The following is a 16,138-nucleotide window of genomic DNA, read 5'->3' as shown; positions in this document are numbered from 1 at the left end:
CCCCCCAAAAGTTGCCCTCTTTCTTCCTGGAGGATGTAAATCTCTACTTTCCACCAGTGGCTGCCAGTGCAAACAAGACTTTCACTTTTCGAAGACATGAACGTGATAAAAGTACTAATGCCAAGAAGTTTCAACTTTGCCTTTGAGTTCATGGGCAGTAGCGTTGAAAACAGTATCCTGCTACCAGTCAAGCAGAGAAAAGATGGCCTAAGAAAGTTGACCTGTATCTCCTTTTCTCCTTAACAGGTGAATGCCTTCTCAAGTGTGCAGCTGCTCCCTCTCACAGCCATGTTGGCGAAGCCTGGGGTCCGCATAGAAAGCCTCCTCTCCCAGCCACCTGCAAAACTAGAAGTTCTCTCTTGAACTTCTAGATGCCCATGCCACTCTGCAGCTTCCTCTGGTCAAAGGATCCAAAGGCCTGCCCTTCACCTGCAGCTCGTACCTCGGCTGTCTCCATCTCACATCCGGATTACCCACCACCAGCCAGGACTACCTGCCTCCCTCATTCTTTTGTTTGTTTTTGGCAGTATGCAGGCCTCTTACTGTTGTGGCCTCTCCCGCTGTGGAGAACAGCCTCCGGACGCGCACGCTCAGCTGCCATGGCTCACGGGCCTAGTCGCTCCGCGGCATGTGGGATCCTCCCGGACCGGGGCACGAACCCGCATCCCCTGCATCGGCAGGCGGACTCCCAACCACTGCGCCAGCAGGGAAGCCCCTTCCTCATTCTTTCATGCCAACACAGACCTCCCTTTCCATTCCACACTAACTTCACTCATTTTCCAGTTACTTAAACTGGAAAACAGCCTAGAGACCATGTATCCATGTAATCACCAGGGTAATTTTCTACACGAAATAATAAATGAGAATCAGGAAACCTAACGTGAACACACTGTCATTTTAGAGGTCACGGCCCAGCCTGGCTGCAGGCTCATGACCCATGAGGAACACTAACAGATGATACAAGGTTCAATGTCTACACGACAGTGACTACTGCCAAGACTGCCACTTAGTGCAATACGTCTCTAGGCACAGCCTGCCACCTACCTAACCACACCAACGGGTGTAAGTTTAACCAGCACCATCACTGTTACAGTAGGTCAGCTCCAACGTGGAGAACGATAGCCAAGGCAGAGTCCTTCAGTGTGGCAGGTCCACAGGTCAAGAGACAATCCGTCCGTCTCTGGTCACAGCAGGGGCCTAGATACTGTCCGAGGAAGGAAGTCTCTCCCTCCATGTTAACCATAGAGCTCCAACCATGGGATCTGTCGCTTCCCACTGTGTTGCTTCCTCTTATCAACTTATCTTAATGAATGACATCAGGTGCGTGATTTTCTGTATATGTACAGAGGGTTTTGAAAGGAGCCTGCTGCTTTGAGTTCTGGTGGTGTAATCAAGGCGTTTTCCTGCATTTGGACTAGATCACTTTTCAAAGTGATCTACGCACAAGACCCAGGTCTGGGGGTAGATGCTCTTATCTGTTCCACACTCTGGACTTCTGACTATCGTATCTTTTAAAGCAAGGGCTCCATTGCTGAAAGGAAGTAAGGAAAAAAATGAAAACTCTGAAAGCTGGACTGATCTTCCAGTGTCTACACAGACAAACATTAGAATGACCTATTTCCTTTTTCCTACTCCAACTCGTTTGGATGTCCCATTGCCTAGCAAAAGAGTCAGAAGCATGGAGAGACGGGACTTAATCCTGGTTTTAATCCTGGATTTAGTAACATCATTAATCTAATCCCAGCTCATTCCTCGGGCACTTTCTGAAAAAAAAAGCAAAGAAAGAAACCTCAACCTGCAGCCACTGAGTGGAAGGCACAACGCCCCCTTCATGTGGCCTTGGAAAGCCACTGCTCCCACCACACCACCCATCCCTGCTCGCTGACCTCCTAGCCAGGCCCTCCCCAGCCTGCCCTTCAGGTGTTTCTCCCTTCAGCCCCACCTATTCCAACACGAGATCTCATATGCCTGGTCATTTCTGTGCCAGATGTAGTGCCAGGCGCTCCACGGATGAAGTGCTTCAGGGTGGTTTGTTACCAGGGAGTCTACTTGCTCTTCAGTTCTGCGGATGATAGTTTGGTCCCAGAGGGACTGTTTCCACCACCCCCCAAAGAAATACCAGATTTGAATAAATCGTGGCACCGTGGCTGACAAGGGTTGAACTCACGTGAGAGCAAAACATGAAAAAACGGAAAAACAAAAAAAACCCCATAAACCTAATAAAGAGCTTATTCTGCACAACTAGAAAAGAATGACACCAAACCATTTAAACATAATTTATGTACATTTATGGCTTTATACAGTAACAGCAAAGATTGTTCTTGTGTCTGTAAGTACATCAGCATCATCAGGCACTTCTCAGAGAGTATGGGAACGGGAACGTGGAACCTGGTACTAAACTCGAGTAGCGAAATGTGGGCGGGAGTGACTGCGTCCCGACGGGATGGACGTGGCCGCACCTGGCCACGCTGCCAGGCTGTCAGCCCCCCGCCCCCGTCAGGGAGGAGGCCAAGAGTAATGCTAGGCTGTTCTGTTTGCATAAACCACACTGCAACTTTTACTGAATGGTTACTCCCAAACTAAAACCACAAGAGAAACTTCTTGTTTAAAAGTCAGTTATAAATTAAGAACTCTTAGGAGCTGAATGTAAGAATTTCCAGTTGGGGGTTGGGGAATGGTGGGTGGGAGGGGAGGACTGATAACATATATCCAGCAGCTGAACGGGTCCGAATTGTATATTTGGGGGTAACTGTTTCCATATTAAGTGTCTCTTCTCCTCTTTTGGGGATGATGTTTCACTGATTTACTGCTCACTGGGGTACAACATTTGCTAATTAATTTAGACTTTGTCAGTTTGTCAAAGCAGAACTTTCCAAGTAACACATCTATGACCTAAATATATTCCATACGTCTATATTACGGAAACAATACTTTATATTTAAAATATCTGAATAGCTCTATAATACAATATGCTTTTAATAACAGTACAAACCAGAGGAAATAAATCAAACAAGGCTGCATAGGTGGCACATTTCACAAAGCAATCATGTACAATAACTGATATACTCATTACTCCAGAAAGTCAGTATTCTTACAGAAAAAGAATTACTAGAGGTCACATAATGTTTGTTTTCGAAATAGACAAGGTGCCTTTCACTGGACTTCACTGTACCCCGGAGAGCTACCCAGGATTCCTGTTAGAATTTCAACACAAAGAAAAATTTGAAGAAAAAAAAAAAAAGATATTTACACAGACTCAAGAGGAAGCAACATCTTTTTAAAAGTCACTCTACGAAGTAGTAAGATTTTAACAGTGATTTGTAGCTACGGTTGCCTCTTCAATGAACAAGGCGGTGGGGAGTCTCACCGTGTGATGCCTGGGAGGCGGGGAGTGGTGGCAGGTGGACCCAGAGGGGAACACGAGTACTCTGGCTCCAGCAAGCTCTAGCACATGCGCAGGAGGCACTGCTCAGAACAACTAGGGTTTCTATGACCAGACTTATTTTGGAGTGGCCAACAATGAAGATGGCTAGAGAGGCGGCTGTTTTGATGAATTTTCAGAAGCACAGAAGTCACTGTGGGAGCTTACAGTAGAGCCTGTCTCCTGGAGGAGAGCGCCATCAGAACACCTGTGTTCTTGTTAAACACGGAGGAAAACCCAAGCCAACAGAGACGCAACTCACAGGCAAGACACAGCAAGTGTGAAGTGGGCTGGGTTCACAGAAATCAGAGCCTTCTCAAGAAGGCCAGAGGAACGTTTTTGTGCACCTGTTCCTTTTACTGTGCGGATTCTCAGCGTTCCACATGACGTGAACACACCGGTGGATTAAATGGCACGCAAAGCCAATTAACTTGGTCTATCAGTACAGGTAATTGGAAAATATCAATATTACAACATAATGATCACAATTATAATTGGCGTTGCTAAAGGCAGAAGAAACACTCCAATTCTTAACTTACGCTAAGGCTTTTTAAAATAAACTCAAATGTACCACTTACAGCTGGTTCGTTGGTTTTCAAATTCATTGCCCCGATTTTTAAGCAAGCTCTATCCCATTTGGTAGCCACCTGCACTCATGAACACAAAACATTCTAAAAATCACTTGAGTGCCACTTAAAAATTCCCCGCTTCGACTTGGCCTTCCACAGGGTGCCAAGTCGCCCAAGGACAGAGGGAAAGAGGGATGAAGCATGAGTGTGGACCTGATTCTTCAAGGCAGAGCTACAGAACCAACCTCCACCTAGACCAGGAAGAGCACAGTATTACGAGGGAAAACTTTTGCTGAAGCTCAACTCAAAACGGTTACGTTGATCAAAACCCCCAGCTAGAGAAAGGAGCACTGTTTTAGAGGTGGATCTCCCCTTCTGATCTACAAATATTACGAGGCCCCCCGCCAGGAGTATTTGCAACAAAGAGCATACAGGCATCCGTCAGCAGAGTCAATGCTGTGTGGTATGCTTAATTCACAGGATAGTAGAAGCGGATGGAATCTTTTAAAAACGCATACATAAAAACATATCAAGTTCTCCTAAACGTGAAACACAAAATGTTCATAACTATACATCACTCTCCTGCCAAGATAGGGACAGAAATGTTGAGTGTGCAAGTACTAATTACAATGATTGAAAGATTAGCCAGAAACATCACCAAGTAGCATCCCAAAGTGTACAAACCAGTTAAGCACGTATAAAATTAGTACTAATCCAGTTAGAAATACAAAATGAAAATTACGGATGCTGCTTCAAATATCTGGGATTCCACAAATTTACAAGCAGACTATGTAACAAAGTAGACTCTAGTTTTAAGAAAACATTACAGTTCAATATCTATTCCAAAAATGATCTCAAGTCCCAACAATAACATCAAAAATCATTCATCTGGAAATTAGAACCATTTAAGTGTTTGTACAAATTTGCAAATAACAAAATAAACAAACAAAACAAACCAAAAAAAATAGAAAAGACTTGTACAAGGCTGGCGTTTAACCTATTTTCTATTCTTTTTTTTTTTTCCAAAAGAGTTCTGATAAGTCCATTAATTCAGCAGACGGACAACAGGCTACTGGTTCTCCTGTGAGTTATGTGGCAACGTGAACAGGTCCAGAGCCGTTCCATGGAGGTGCAGAATGGAGAGCTTGGTTCTTTGTCATTCATCAGTTCAGCAGAACACAGGTCGTACAAACAGAAGTTTAACTTATCAAGGACATGAGACCATCACAGTATTACAAAAAGAGTAGAAACTTTCCTTGGACCAAATGAATATTTAAAAAAACAAAAATGCACACAAATACAATTCTGTAGCTACGGCTTATATACAAAACTTGAAAGCACACCAGGATCCAAAAGTCTTTTCTGCAATTATACGGTGTAGTGAGTTTGGCACTTCATTGTAATGAAATTTCCAATGGCACAGTCCTTATCTACAGCAGCACGTAACCTGCAAACATCGGGCAAACATCCTGTACAGGAAAAGTGTCTTCGCTGCCAAGTCTGACGAAAGGAAAAAAGAAACACTTTTTTTCTTTTTTTTTTTTTAATCAAGAAAACGAAAAGGTAGGGTGAAGGACATCTTTGGACTGCTTCTCTCAGTTCCTGCTGTCAGACAATCTGAAGTACTTTTAAGTGTAGCCTAGGAAAGAAAACACATACACACACACACTCATTGAATATACAGCCAAATTAAAATCAATTCAACTCAACATATCAGGGTGACAGACATACTTGCAGGGGGGGCTGGACTTTCTCAAACAGCTCTGAAATCATTCGGTGGGAGAAAATTCCACTTTAAAAAACCCTTCAGCATTTGATTTGTATCAAATGTATTCACTTATTGAAGAGTTGCTAAAAAGATGCAGCCATCTAGTCTGTCGAAAGAAACTCTCTAAAGCAGTTAGAGGAAAAGCTTCCTTACGTTTAAGCTCCAAAGGAAAATTTCTAAGCTGCAAAAGGGGTGGAGAATGAATGATAAAAGGTGCCTCTCGGCAAGGGGCGGCCAGCTGCCATCCAAAACTCCCCGACCATGGAAGATACAAGGCAAGGTACTGGGTTCCTCTCTTCTAAGTCCTGTTTTCAGAAGGTCTTTTGATATCGGGGTGCTCTTACCTGCTCACTCGCTCGCTCTCAGCCTGACACCCAGCTGTGTGTCGTCGTCTTGACACTGTGTGGGAAGCTTTGGTTGGGCAACACATTGTCAAAGTTAAAATCCAACGTATCTCCATCCATGAGGTCGTTCCGGATGATGGACTCCATGTCACAGTCCAAGCGCTCGATAAACATGCCGTCCAAGTCACTTGGGAGCTTCTCCTGGTGGAGAATGCCCATCCTGCCGTAGCCGTTGCAGCTGCTCACGGAGGAGTAGCCCCCCAGGGCATTCATCTGCATGGGGTGGGGCAGAGGCACTTGTAAAGCTGTCTTCACTGGGGCCAAGCGGCTCAGACCCGAGGTGTGGGGCATGGTGTTCACCGCGTGGGGCAAGGCACGCCCGTTAACCGCAGACGTCGACTGAGCGTGTCCAGGGTGGCTGTGGGAGCTGGGGTTCATCATCTTGTTATGAGATGCCTGGCTGCCATAGGCTGGCATGACCGAATTAGGGCCCATCAGCACATTCTGGCCAAGGACTCGGCTGCTGGGTTGAGCCACCCCAGGATCAACTGGTGTCATAATGTCATTATGGGGAGGAGAGTCGGAAGTAAGTAACTCCTTCAAGAGTCCCGGTGCACAGTTATACTGACTCATGCCTCCGTAACTCGATTTGCTGTCCTGAAGCGTTTGCATAGGCATCTGGGGCAAAGGGCTCATGCTGGACTGGCCGTACGTGTATTTTTGGTAGTTCGGGCTGGGTGAGTTCAGACTGGTGTTTGGCGGCGCAAACGAGTAGCATGGTGTCTGCTGCATCATGGTGCCCGGCGAGGACTGGGTTGAAACAGTTAATGACGTTGGTGATGAGAGAAGGTTGAGATTATCCAAAAGGTTTTCCATGTTCTCAGGACTGCTTATCTCAGACAGACTGGGCAGGGTAGAAGCCATCTTTGCAGCAGACGGTGGGTACACCATGGAATGCACATCCCCGTCTCCAAGATCATCCTGTTCAGTCATAATGGGAGAAAGCCTCCCACTAATAGTACTAGCATTCGAGCTCGTTCGAGGGCGAAATGTACTCCAGTTATCAAAGTCATCATTGCTGTGAGAGCCAGGGCTCGCAGGCCACTTAGGAAACTGAGACCCTGGGCTGTCCCCGGCACCCTCCTGGCCAGACTGGAGGGATGCTTTTTTCTTGGCAGCTCGGCCTCGGCTCTTAGCAAATTTACTGTTGTTGTCCATGGAGGCGGCTCTTCTCCTGGGGGATTTCCCACTCTTGCCTCCCTCTGGATTAAGCATCCACCAGGAACTTTTTCCAGTTCCTTCATTCTGCACTCGAATAAACTTGCTGTGTAGGGACAGATTATGACGAATTGAATTCTGTAAAGCAAAACACCACGTTAGAAATACAATACTCCTCCAATGGGAAAACCCGCTATTCGATACAGACACGTATCACATGGAAGACAAGTCAAGTTTTGAAAGGGTTTACGGTATAGATTTCAACCGGTACAGTCACTAGGTGAGAGCTCAAATCAGTAAAGGAAAAACAGTATCGTATCTTAAAAACAGTATCTGTGTCTTAATTTAACGACGGGACAAAGTTAAATGAGCATTATTATAAACACCTTCTTTTACACAGCTCTATTTTGCGGGAAATTATAGGAACTGGTTTTTAAACCACTTGGATTTGCTATGCAAATAGCACTCCACAACAAAGTGCTATCAAAACCCCTTTCCACTCCATCACGCCTAGAACTACTGCAAATTCTCTTCGGATGGCACATTTGCCACTTACACAAAGTGAGAAGTTTTATATTATGGGGCCCACGTGGTCACGGAAAGGAGAGAAAAGAAGCAGGATATATTCTTAGTCAAGAATTAAAAGCCTGAAAACTAGTAAGACATAGACTCATTTACATCCTTAAAGTCCATGGCAGATATAGGTGAATATAAGGACAACTGGGCTGTTGTTTAATTTTAGAAAGTTGAACTGCCAAAAAAAACGAGAGAGAAAGGAAGGAAGAAAAGAAAGAAAAAAAGAAAGAAAGAAAGAAAGAAAGAAAGAGAGAGGAAGAAAGAAAAGAGAAGAAAAGAAAGAAAAGAAAAGAAAAGAAAAAAAAGAAAAGAAAGTTTAAATTCAAACGTTGTTCACAACCCTCTCCTCCCAGCAATAACCAGTAGCACGCACCACCTAGCTCAGCCTCTGACACCCGTCAGAGGTTACACTCTGGCCAAAAAGCCGGTCTGGGAGGGACAGAGTGGTGGAGAGGACAGAGAGCTGGTGGCTTTGATCCACTGAGTACGGCTCCACAACTAAATCGCATGCCCCCTAGGACAGTTAGTAAAGAAAATCAACTGTTTTGGGAGCACTTAGGTGGCTCTGCTGCTCACTGGCTACAAACCTTGGGTAACTGCTTGGTCCCCATGTACCTTATAGCCCCTTTGGGGCTGTTCTATGGATTCCACGAGATAAGGTAGGTCAAATGCTCAGTGGTGTGTGCAACATGGTAAGCGGTCACCAAGAAGAAGGTGTTAGATCCCAACTTGGTTGGGGGGTGGGGAGGAGGGGCCCAAGGCACCGCCCATTCTGAGCCCATTTCCCCCCTCCTAGTCACTGGGGTGTCGGTAGGAGCTTACGGGTATCACGAACACAAACCCACCACTCCACTCGGAACACGCTGCAACGGGTGCCAGAGACGGTCGCAAGCTCCAGCAGAAGCCGTGGAGCCAGGCGGTAAACAAGGAAGCCCGAATGCAATTCCCCTACTGGACACACGGCGAGACTGACAGCACCTGGAGAGCCTCTGGGACATGTGGACAAGGAAAGGGGGGCTTCCGAGGAGGAGGGAGCTTCTCTGATAGATGTTTTTGCCCCAGCACAAGACAGGGCATGCAGCAGACTCCGTCATCAGGGCCCTGATCCCAAGTCCAGGGGCAGGGACCTGGGGACCTGGAGCAGGGCTGTGTGTGCTGTGAGCGTGGCCCCCAGACTTCCCTGGCTTCCTCTGCCGACTGAATGCAAGGCTCAGCCGACCGAGCCCCCCGAACCGCTGCGGCCCCCCTCCCTGACCACGGAAAGGCTCTGGCTGGATTTGTGGTCGCCCGGGATGCAGCCACGACACCCACACCCTCACGCCGTCGCCGTGGGACGCAGATGCCTGAATGCCAATCACTGCGCCACAACAAAGCCTTGGCACACAGCAGGGTAGGCCGGGACTCAACACAGACTACGAGTTCACAATTTTCCTCATTAAAAGGAGGCAGAAAACAAAGGGAAAAAATCTCACTTTCTAAAAGGAGATGCAAAAGTCAGAGTGAGGCCGGACAGTCAAGGCTGAGAAATCCACATTTCAAAACGCCCTCTGACCCTCTGTACTACATTCCACCCAAGGATTGCAACACAGCAGCTATGTGATGAGCCCTTCTGCCAGGCCCAGGCGAGTGTGGGTCAGCCCCGGACCTGAATGGGGACCTCCAGGCTGGACGCTGGGCAGGTGTGTAAGTGGATGGCAGTGAGGGTTTTCTTCTGTTGCCAAGATTCTCCTCTTCCTTCTCACCTGCAGATCTATCCCCAACTCAAGACCGGCTTTGAGGACTTTGTGGACATACAAGAACCCTCTAAAAGAGGCCCAGCACTGCAATTCCCCAATGTCCTATTTCATCCCCATAAGATTCCCTAAACCCCATGGGAAGGTTTTACTTGCGCGCGCGCACACACACACACACACGCACGCACATACTGTGTGCTCCCAATATTCCATCATGACTATTTTGTTCTTTGAACACAACAGAAACACAGATAAGCTACGATGAAATCTCTGGAGGAAAGGAAGCTTGACTCCTGTCCCTGTCACATTTAGTAACTGATAAAGGGGGGAAGATCTTCCTAGACAGTGGCTTCCTGGCTCTGCACTGCCTGGGGGAGGGGTGGCACAGCTCTATGATTCACATAATTAGATCAGATCATTTGCAACTGCAATTGGGGGACTTTTTTTTTTTTTTTATCTTATTTTTGCCTGGAAGCCTTTCTTTTTGTTTTTTGGGGTTTTTTTTGGCTGCGTTGGGTCTTCATTGCTGCGCACGGGCTTTCTCTAGTTGCGGTGAGCGGGGGCTCCTCTTCGTTGCGGTGCACGGGCCTCTCAATGTGGTGGCTTCTCGTTGTGGAGCACGGGCTCTAGGTGTGCGGGCTTCAGTAGTTGTGGCTCGCGGGCTCTAGGGTGCAGGCTCAGTAGCTGTGGCACATGGGCTCAGTAGTTGTGGCTCGTGAGCTCTAGAGCGCAGGCTCAGTAGTTGTGGGATGCAGGCTTCAGTAGTTGTGGCACATGGGCTCAGTAGTTGTGGCTCGCGGGCTCTAGAACACAGGCTCAGCAGTTGTGGCACACGGGCTTAGCTGCTCCGCGGCATGTGGGGTCTTCCCGGACCAGGGCTCGAACACGTGTCCCTGGCATTGGCAGGCGGATTCTTAACCACTGCGCCACCAGGGACGTCCCTGGGGGACATTTCTAACAAGACTGAAGAATCTGTCATGATGAAATCTTTAAAAAGTTCAGGAAGCATTCACTAGCTTGGATGGGACATACGCTAACTTACCACTTAGATTTACCAAAAAAAGGGGGGGGGGGGGCGGGGAGTGGATGTAGAACAATCCCTTACTTATCAAAACATTATGCTACATATTTTCCTAAGAGGACATTTCAGGTCGCTCTTTGAGCAACAGAGCTGTCTCCTAACTTTGCCAACAATTAAAAAATTTTTTTCCGAACAGGAAAAGGTTTGCTGCGCAGGGCTTGTTACATAAATTCCTGTTTTTCACACAGCCGGCAGGACATTAAAGAAGCTATGATTTCCAATGGGGAATATCGGAGTGGAGGGTGTTGAAGAGGTAAAGCTTGTAAAAATACGTGTCACTATTAATGATGTTATGTCTGCAAATCTCTGCCGGATGCGGTGGACACAGCCGAGGCAGGGAAATTGCGGTTCCCCGTGACCTGTGCAGAGAGCCACACGCGGACAGCAGTGCTCTGAGCTGTTCAGTTCTTCGACCACGAATAAATATCACGTGAGGAGAGAGGTAGGGTGAGAGGACAGGAGACTCGTGCACTGCAAACCACATACCTAAATCCTGAGGTTCTGCATGAGACCATCAGAGAAAAAGACCACTCAACAACTTTCCCCTCCACTAGCCGTAGTCTCCGCAGTCCGGGCTTGCCGCTCGCTGGTGCCCGGCTGGCTCCCCTCTGCACAAGCCCCTCGGCCGCCTGGCCCTTGACTCTCCCTCGCCTTCTGCGTGCCTGGCCACCCCGAGCAGGGCAGCGAGTTCTTGGGAAGCCTGACCCAATGGAAGTCCGTGGATCGTGTTGGGGGAAGGGGCAGCCTGCACCCGGTGTGCCCTGGCTTGCTCAACCTGCTCTGCCAGCTGTTTCAAATGCTCGGGTGTTCATTTTGTGCACTCTACAGACCAGATTCCAAGCTTCTTAAAGGGCAAGGGGCTGGAGTGTGTTTTTATCTCCTAATCTCAAAGCCCCTAACAGATGCTCTACACACACGATACATTCAATGAACGTTTGTTGACTGACATCCCAAAAACATCACAGGGAAGATGTAATGCCTTCCACATCTTTTCTCTATCCATTCGTGCACCAATTCATGCCAAGTAACTTTTATTGGGACTGATTTATGCTGGGTGCAGTGAAGGATGTCAGAAGGAATTAGTCACAGAGTCTGCCCTCCGGGTGTTTTATGATCCACCTGGGAAAGGAACAAGTCCACCTAAATGGCCACTCAGGACAAAAAATGATGTACAAAGGACTGTCCAGGAGCCTCGACTTCTTCCTGCCAAAGGTCACCACCATCCCCAACTTCTGTCTCAGCCCAAGTGTCCTTTCCTTCCGGAAGCATTTCCTGAGAAGCCCATCCCAGCCTGCAGCTAACATAGGACCTGATTTACTCACCACAAGCATGACTCTGCTATGTCTGGCTCCCCACTACCCTGTGAGCTGCATGAGCTCGGGGACCTGGGCTGTCCTCTTGTGTGCTATATCCTCACAGCTCCATCACCAAGTAGACACTCAAGTATCTGTTGAATGGATTAATAGGTCCTACATGTACGGGGTTGTCCTGAAGATTAAATGAGATAACAGATGTCCTTACCTCAATCGATAGGCCCGCTGTTATTATTAAGATAATGGCACCTATAAGATAACATGTCTGTGTTTTAGAGACTCACCCATATTGCAAACATTGGTCTCGTTTCTTTGTAATTGTACCTTGTACTGTTCCCACCAAGACGAGGCTTTTACACGTTAGTTACTGGGAAAATAGACCAGTTTTGAGGTAGTAGTTAAGATATTTTCTCTCTGCACTAGACAGTGTCTGCTGTGGGCAGGTGGTAATGAAGGAATTTAGATACTACAGCTGGTCTGTTAACGCGCTTGCCGGGCGCGTTCTCAGAATCCTCAAGGTGGCTGCCGAGCCTTGCGTGCGGGGCTCCGCGCTCTGAGTTCAGCTGGCGTGTGACGGGGAAGCAGCGGCAGGTGTTAGAGCAGGGCCACTCCCAAGGCCACAGGCTGGTGTGTCTCCTCGGGGGGACTGTTGTGACTGAGCTCTGCGGGCCCACCGCCCTCCTGGCTGCAAGAAGCCACGCTCCAAGCCTGGGCCCCAGAGACGCTGAAGACACAGGGCAGGAACTGCCCCTTCCCTGGACGCCCTTAGCCTGGATGTCTAAAGCAATAATCGGACAGCCATCGACGTGCAAGAAGAAATCTTTACACTTTTCACCTACTTTACATTTTTATCTCATTTTTAAAAAATGAGCATGGAGAAGTTGATTTGAGAACTAAGTTCCGTTTCTCCATTCTTTAGCCATTGAATAAAGTTTGTCTGTTCCAGCCTCAAAAAAAATTAAGTAAATAAAAATGAGCAAATGCATTATACAATATATACAATATGTTGGTACAGTATAAATGAATAAATGTACCATCAAAAAGGGTGTGATTTTTACAAAAACGTTTAGAGAGCACTAGTCTATTACAGTAAACTTCCAGTCTACTAGAAGCCCCAACAAAGAAAACCAAGGGAGCAGACAGAACTAGACCTCCGTCAAGTCTAACGAACTCTTTGGTCCCGCAAGGCCAGGGTTGAAGAAATGGCCTGGGGTCCAGCCCTCGGTTTGCTTCCCTCCTCCCCTGCCCTCCTGAATCCCGCCTTCAGACCTGAGCTCCCACCCGGCTCCATCCAGCCCACCCACGAGTGTACGTGGAGACCACCACCTCTCAGCCACCACTCTACCCATCACTGCTGCACCCTACTTTCTGCTGGGCATTCTAAGACTACTCTGGTCTTTGTGTTTAACCAAGAATAAAACAAAACCAGCAACTTAAGCTGAATACATCCTGCTCAGGATCCCCTGGCCTTCATACTTTACACGTGGATTTTACCTTACAGTTTACAAATGGCTTTCAATACATCATGTCTCGTTCCACCCTTGCGAGAGCCCTATGTAAGGCAGGTATTATTGGCCCCATTTTAAAAATAGGAAAACTGAGGCTCAGAAAATGAATCTCATGCAAAATAACTCTGCATACAACACCACTGCCAGCTGGAGAAACCACTTTTTGGCTTCACCATCATGAAGAAGAATCAAAGGAACATACTTAAGACTGAGGTTACATGTATGCATCTTGAGGGAGCGGAAGTAATTGTCTACAAACACTAGTTTAGAAAACTCGTGTTCTGCCTCAACGGGTAATAAATTTACAAAATATGGTTTGCTTTTAATTCTAATTGGTTACTCTTTGTGGAAGGAAAGCAGAGCAGCTCAAGTGTGAATTTCAAATGTGAGCACCGCCCAGGGAAAGCCTGTGCAAAGGGGCTGTGAGGACCCACGAGGGAAATGGAAAGGCCCTCAGAGGTCCCACAGCCTAGAACTGCCCGTCGCCCTGGGAGAGGGTGGGTGTGAGCTACAGTCACCAAGCCAAACAAAAAGAGCTCCAAACTAAGGCGCTGGAACACGTGACTAAATGAACTTGTTGTTCTAGAAATTCTAGAAATTCTTTCAAAACGCTAGACACACTAGGTTTTTCCAAAAGCATTTTATCTAATTTCTGTGAACTCTGTCAACGTGCGCTATGGTTTCGTAGGCTCCCAGCATGGACTCACCCCCTCCTCCTGCTTCCTCTGTTTTACACATCCCTTCCTGCAGTTCCAAGAATGAAAACAAACTAAGGAGAAAGCAGGAATAATCTCTGTTCAACAGAGTTCCCGTTAGAGGTGCTAATAAAACAACAACTTCGTAAAATAATGCATTCTGCTTGCAAACAGAAGGAAACATGTGACCTTTTGCCCATGCTTCTTTTTTACAGGTGATGTCGAAAGACGTATGTTACCAACCGACAGCATAAAAATTCAACTTGAGAAAGTGCTGCAGTGGAAGATTTGCTGTGAAGAGCTTGATCTACATGCTTACACACTAGGCCCTGGCATCCAGCTCTTCTGTAAAGCTGATTTCATTGCCCCGAAACCTGTCCTTCTTGCCTGCACATCAGTGACCCCAAAGGCCACTCTCACCCCCAGTCTGTACTAGGACTCAGGCTTCCCTGGGAACCCCTGTGGACAGAGGACTCGAAGCCTCATAAAACTTGTGAGCTGGAAAACCCTGGGAAGGTCACCTGGCCTAACACCCTCATTTTATATTAGGGAAAATAGAGTTCAGAAAGATTAAAATGCAGGTGAAAGGCTTATGGGTGTTCATTTACAAAAAGCAGAATCACATGGGGCTTTAGTCCTAGAAGAACCAGTGTCAAGGACATGCAATGACCCTCCCCCGACCAAACCAATACTCAGCTACAGATTTCTCCAGCGGCTAGACAGACACACATTTGGCTCGAAGCAGCTCTATCTCTGACTCAAATCATTCCAAAGGAAGGAAAAGATGACTACATTAAATCGGCTTCTACTAAAAAAAGCAAATCGGAGACTATGCTCTCATGTAAAACAGAATCAGAAAGACACATGTAAGATCTCATGCGAACCTTCGTGTTTTCAGGAGGCAGTGGGGAGGTGGATCCCAAGGTCAGACTGTGGGACCCCTGAGTCAGCTGGTCTCCCCAAGCCCCAGTCTTGATATCTGTGACACAATACCAACTGTTACTTGGGATCGTTAGGGGCGGAACGGCATCATCTCCATGGAAAGTGCTCAGCGCATCACCTGGCACAAAGTGAGGGAACAGAGGTTGGCTATTTTGTGATGGGAAGTAAAGAGATGTATAAACAGGAATTTTTTAGCCATCATGAATGGTTACAACCTGATTAAAAAACCATTCATCACAAACTTCCTGTTCAACAGGCAGCCAGCCTTCCTGAGGCTGTTTCCATGTCCTCACAACTGAGCTGCAAAACCCTTCTTTGACAGAGAAATTGTTCTCGCCCTTTAAGAGGATTTCAAAGGTAAAAGTCTGGATCGTTTGACTCCCGTGTTCCGTCAGCTGTGGGGGCAACCCCTGTCCTAACCTGTGTCCACGAGCTTCTTCAAGGAGCGGGACATACACCAGTCGGCCAGTGAAGAGCTGGTATCCAGGAAGGCAATTACGAGAACAACGCTCTTCCGCGTCTCTTCCCACACAGTGGCCACCCACCGCCACCTGCTTCACAGACAGCAAACCCTGAAAGAGCCCCCGAGGGGTGGGGGGGATTTAGAGCTGACTGCAGGGCAGAGTGCTGGGTAAAGGGGTGGGTTACAAAGTGAACGGGACCGTGGTATCAGGAAACAAGGCATGCAGACAGACGCACCCCTGGCCTAGAAGGACGGCCAAGGAGGAAACCTTGTGATAGAGAAACAGACGATGCTCCACGGTTCGCCTGGTCTTTAATAAGCTCTCCTGTTGGCCAAAAGCCTCCATATTTCAGGGTAAATTTTCAGCCAACAACCTCAGACATTTAGGACTTAAGAAAAAACTTCAGGTATGGAAGAGAAACTTTACTTAATGATATTAAAAGTATCCCAAGCTTTTGCTTCTCAGAAGGTGGTAATTAAAAAAGAAGCACCATGTTTCCCCATGCT

The 16,138-nt window shown here is 47.2% G+C and overlaps 1 protein-coding gene across 1 annotated transcript in view; it reads right to left on the bottom strand.

Annotated features, from left to right (window-relative positions):
* Nucleotides 1–2,262: 2,262 nt before the first annotated feature.
* Nucleotides 2,263–16,138, bottom strand: part of FOXO1 (forkhead box O1) — a 92,553-nt gene continuing 78,677 nt past the window's right edge. The window contains exons 2-3 of the mRNA XM_004282249.4: nucleotides 6,103–7,458; nucleotides 2,263–5,629 (exon numbers count right to left, since the gene is read on the bottom strand). Coding sequence (XP_004282297.1) covers nucleotides 6,121–7,458 — 1,338 coding nt within the window. The 3' untranslated portion in view covers nucleotides 2,263–5,629; nucleotides 6,103–6,120. The remainder of the gene's footprint in view (nucleotides 5,630–6,102; nucleotides 7,459–16,138) is intronic.

This window comes from Orcinus orca, chromosome 18, assembly GCF_937001465.1.
Source record: "Orcinus orca chromosome 18, mOrcOrc1.1, whole genome shotgun sequence".
NCBI lineage: Eukaryota > Metazoa > Chordata > Mammalia > Artiodactyla > Delphinidae > Orcinus > Orcinus orca.
This window is presented reverse-complemented; position numbering and strand designations above follow the sequence as displayed.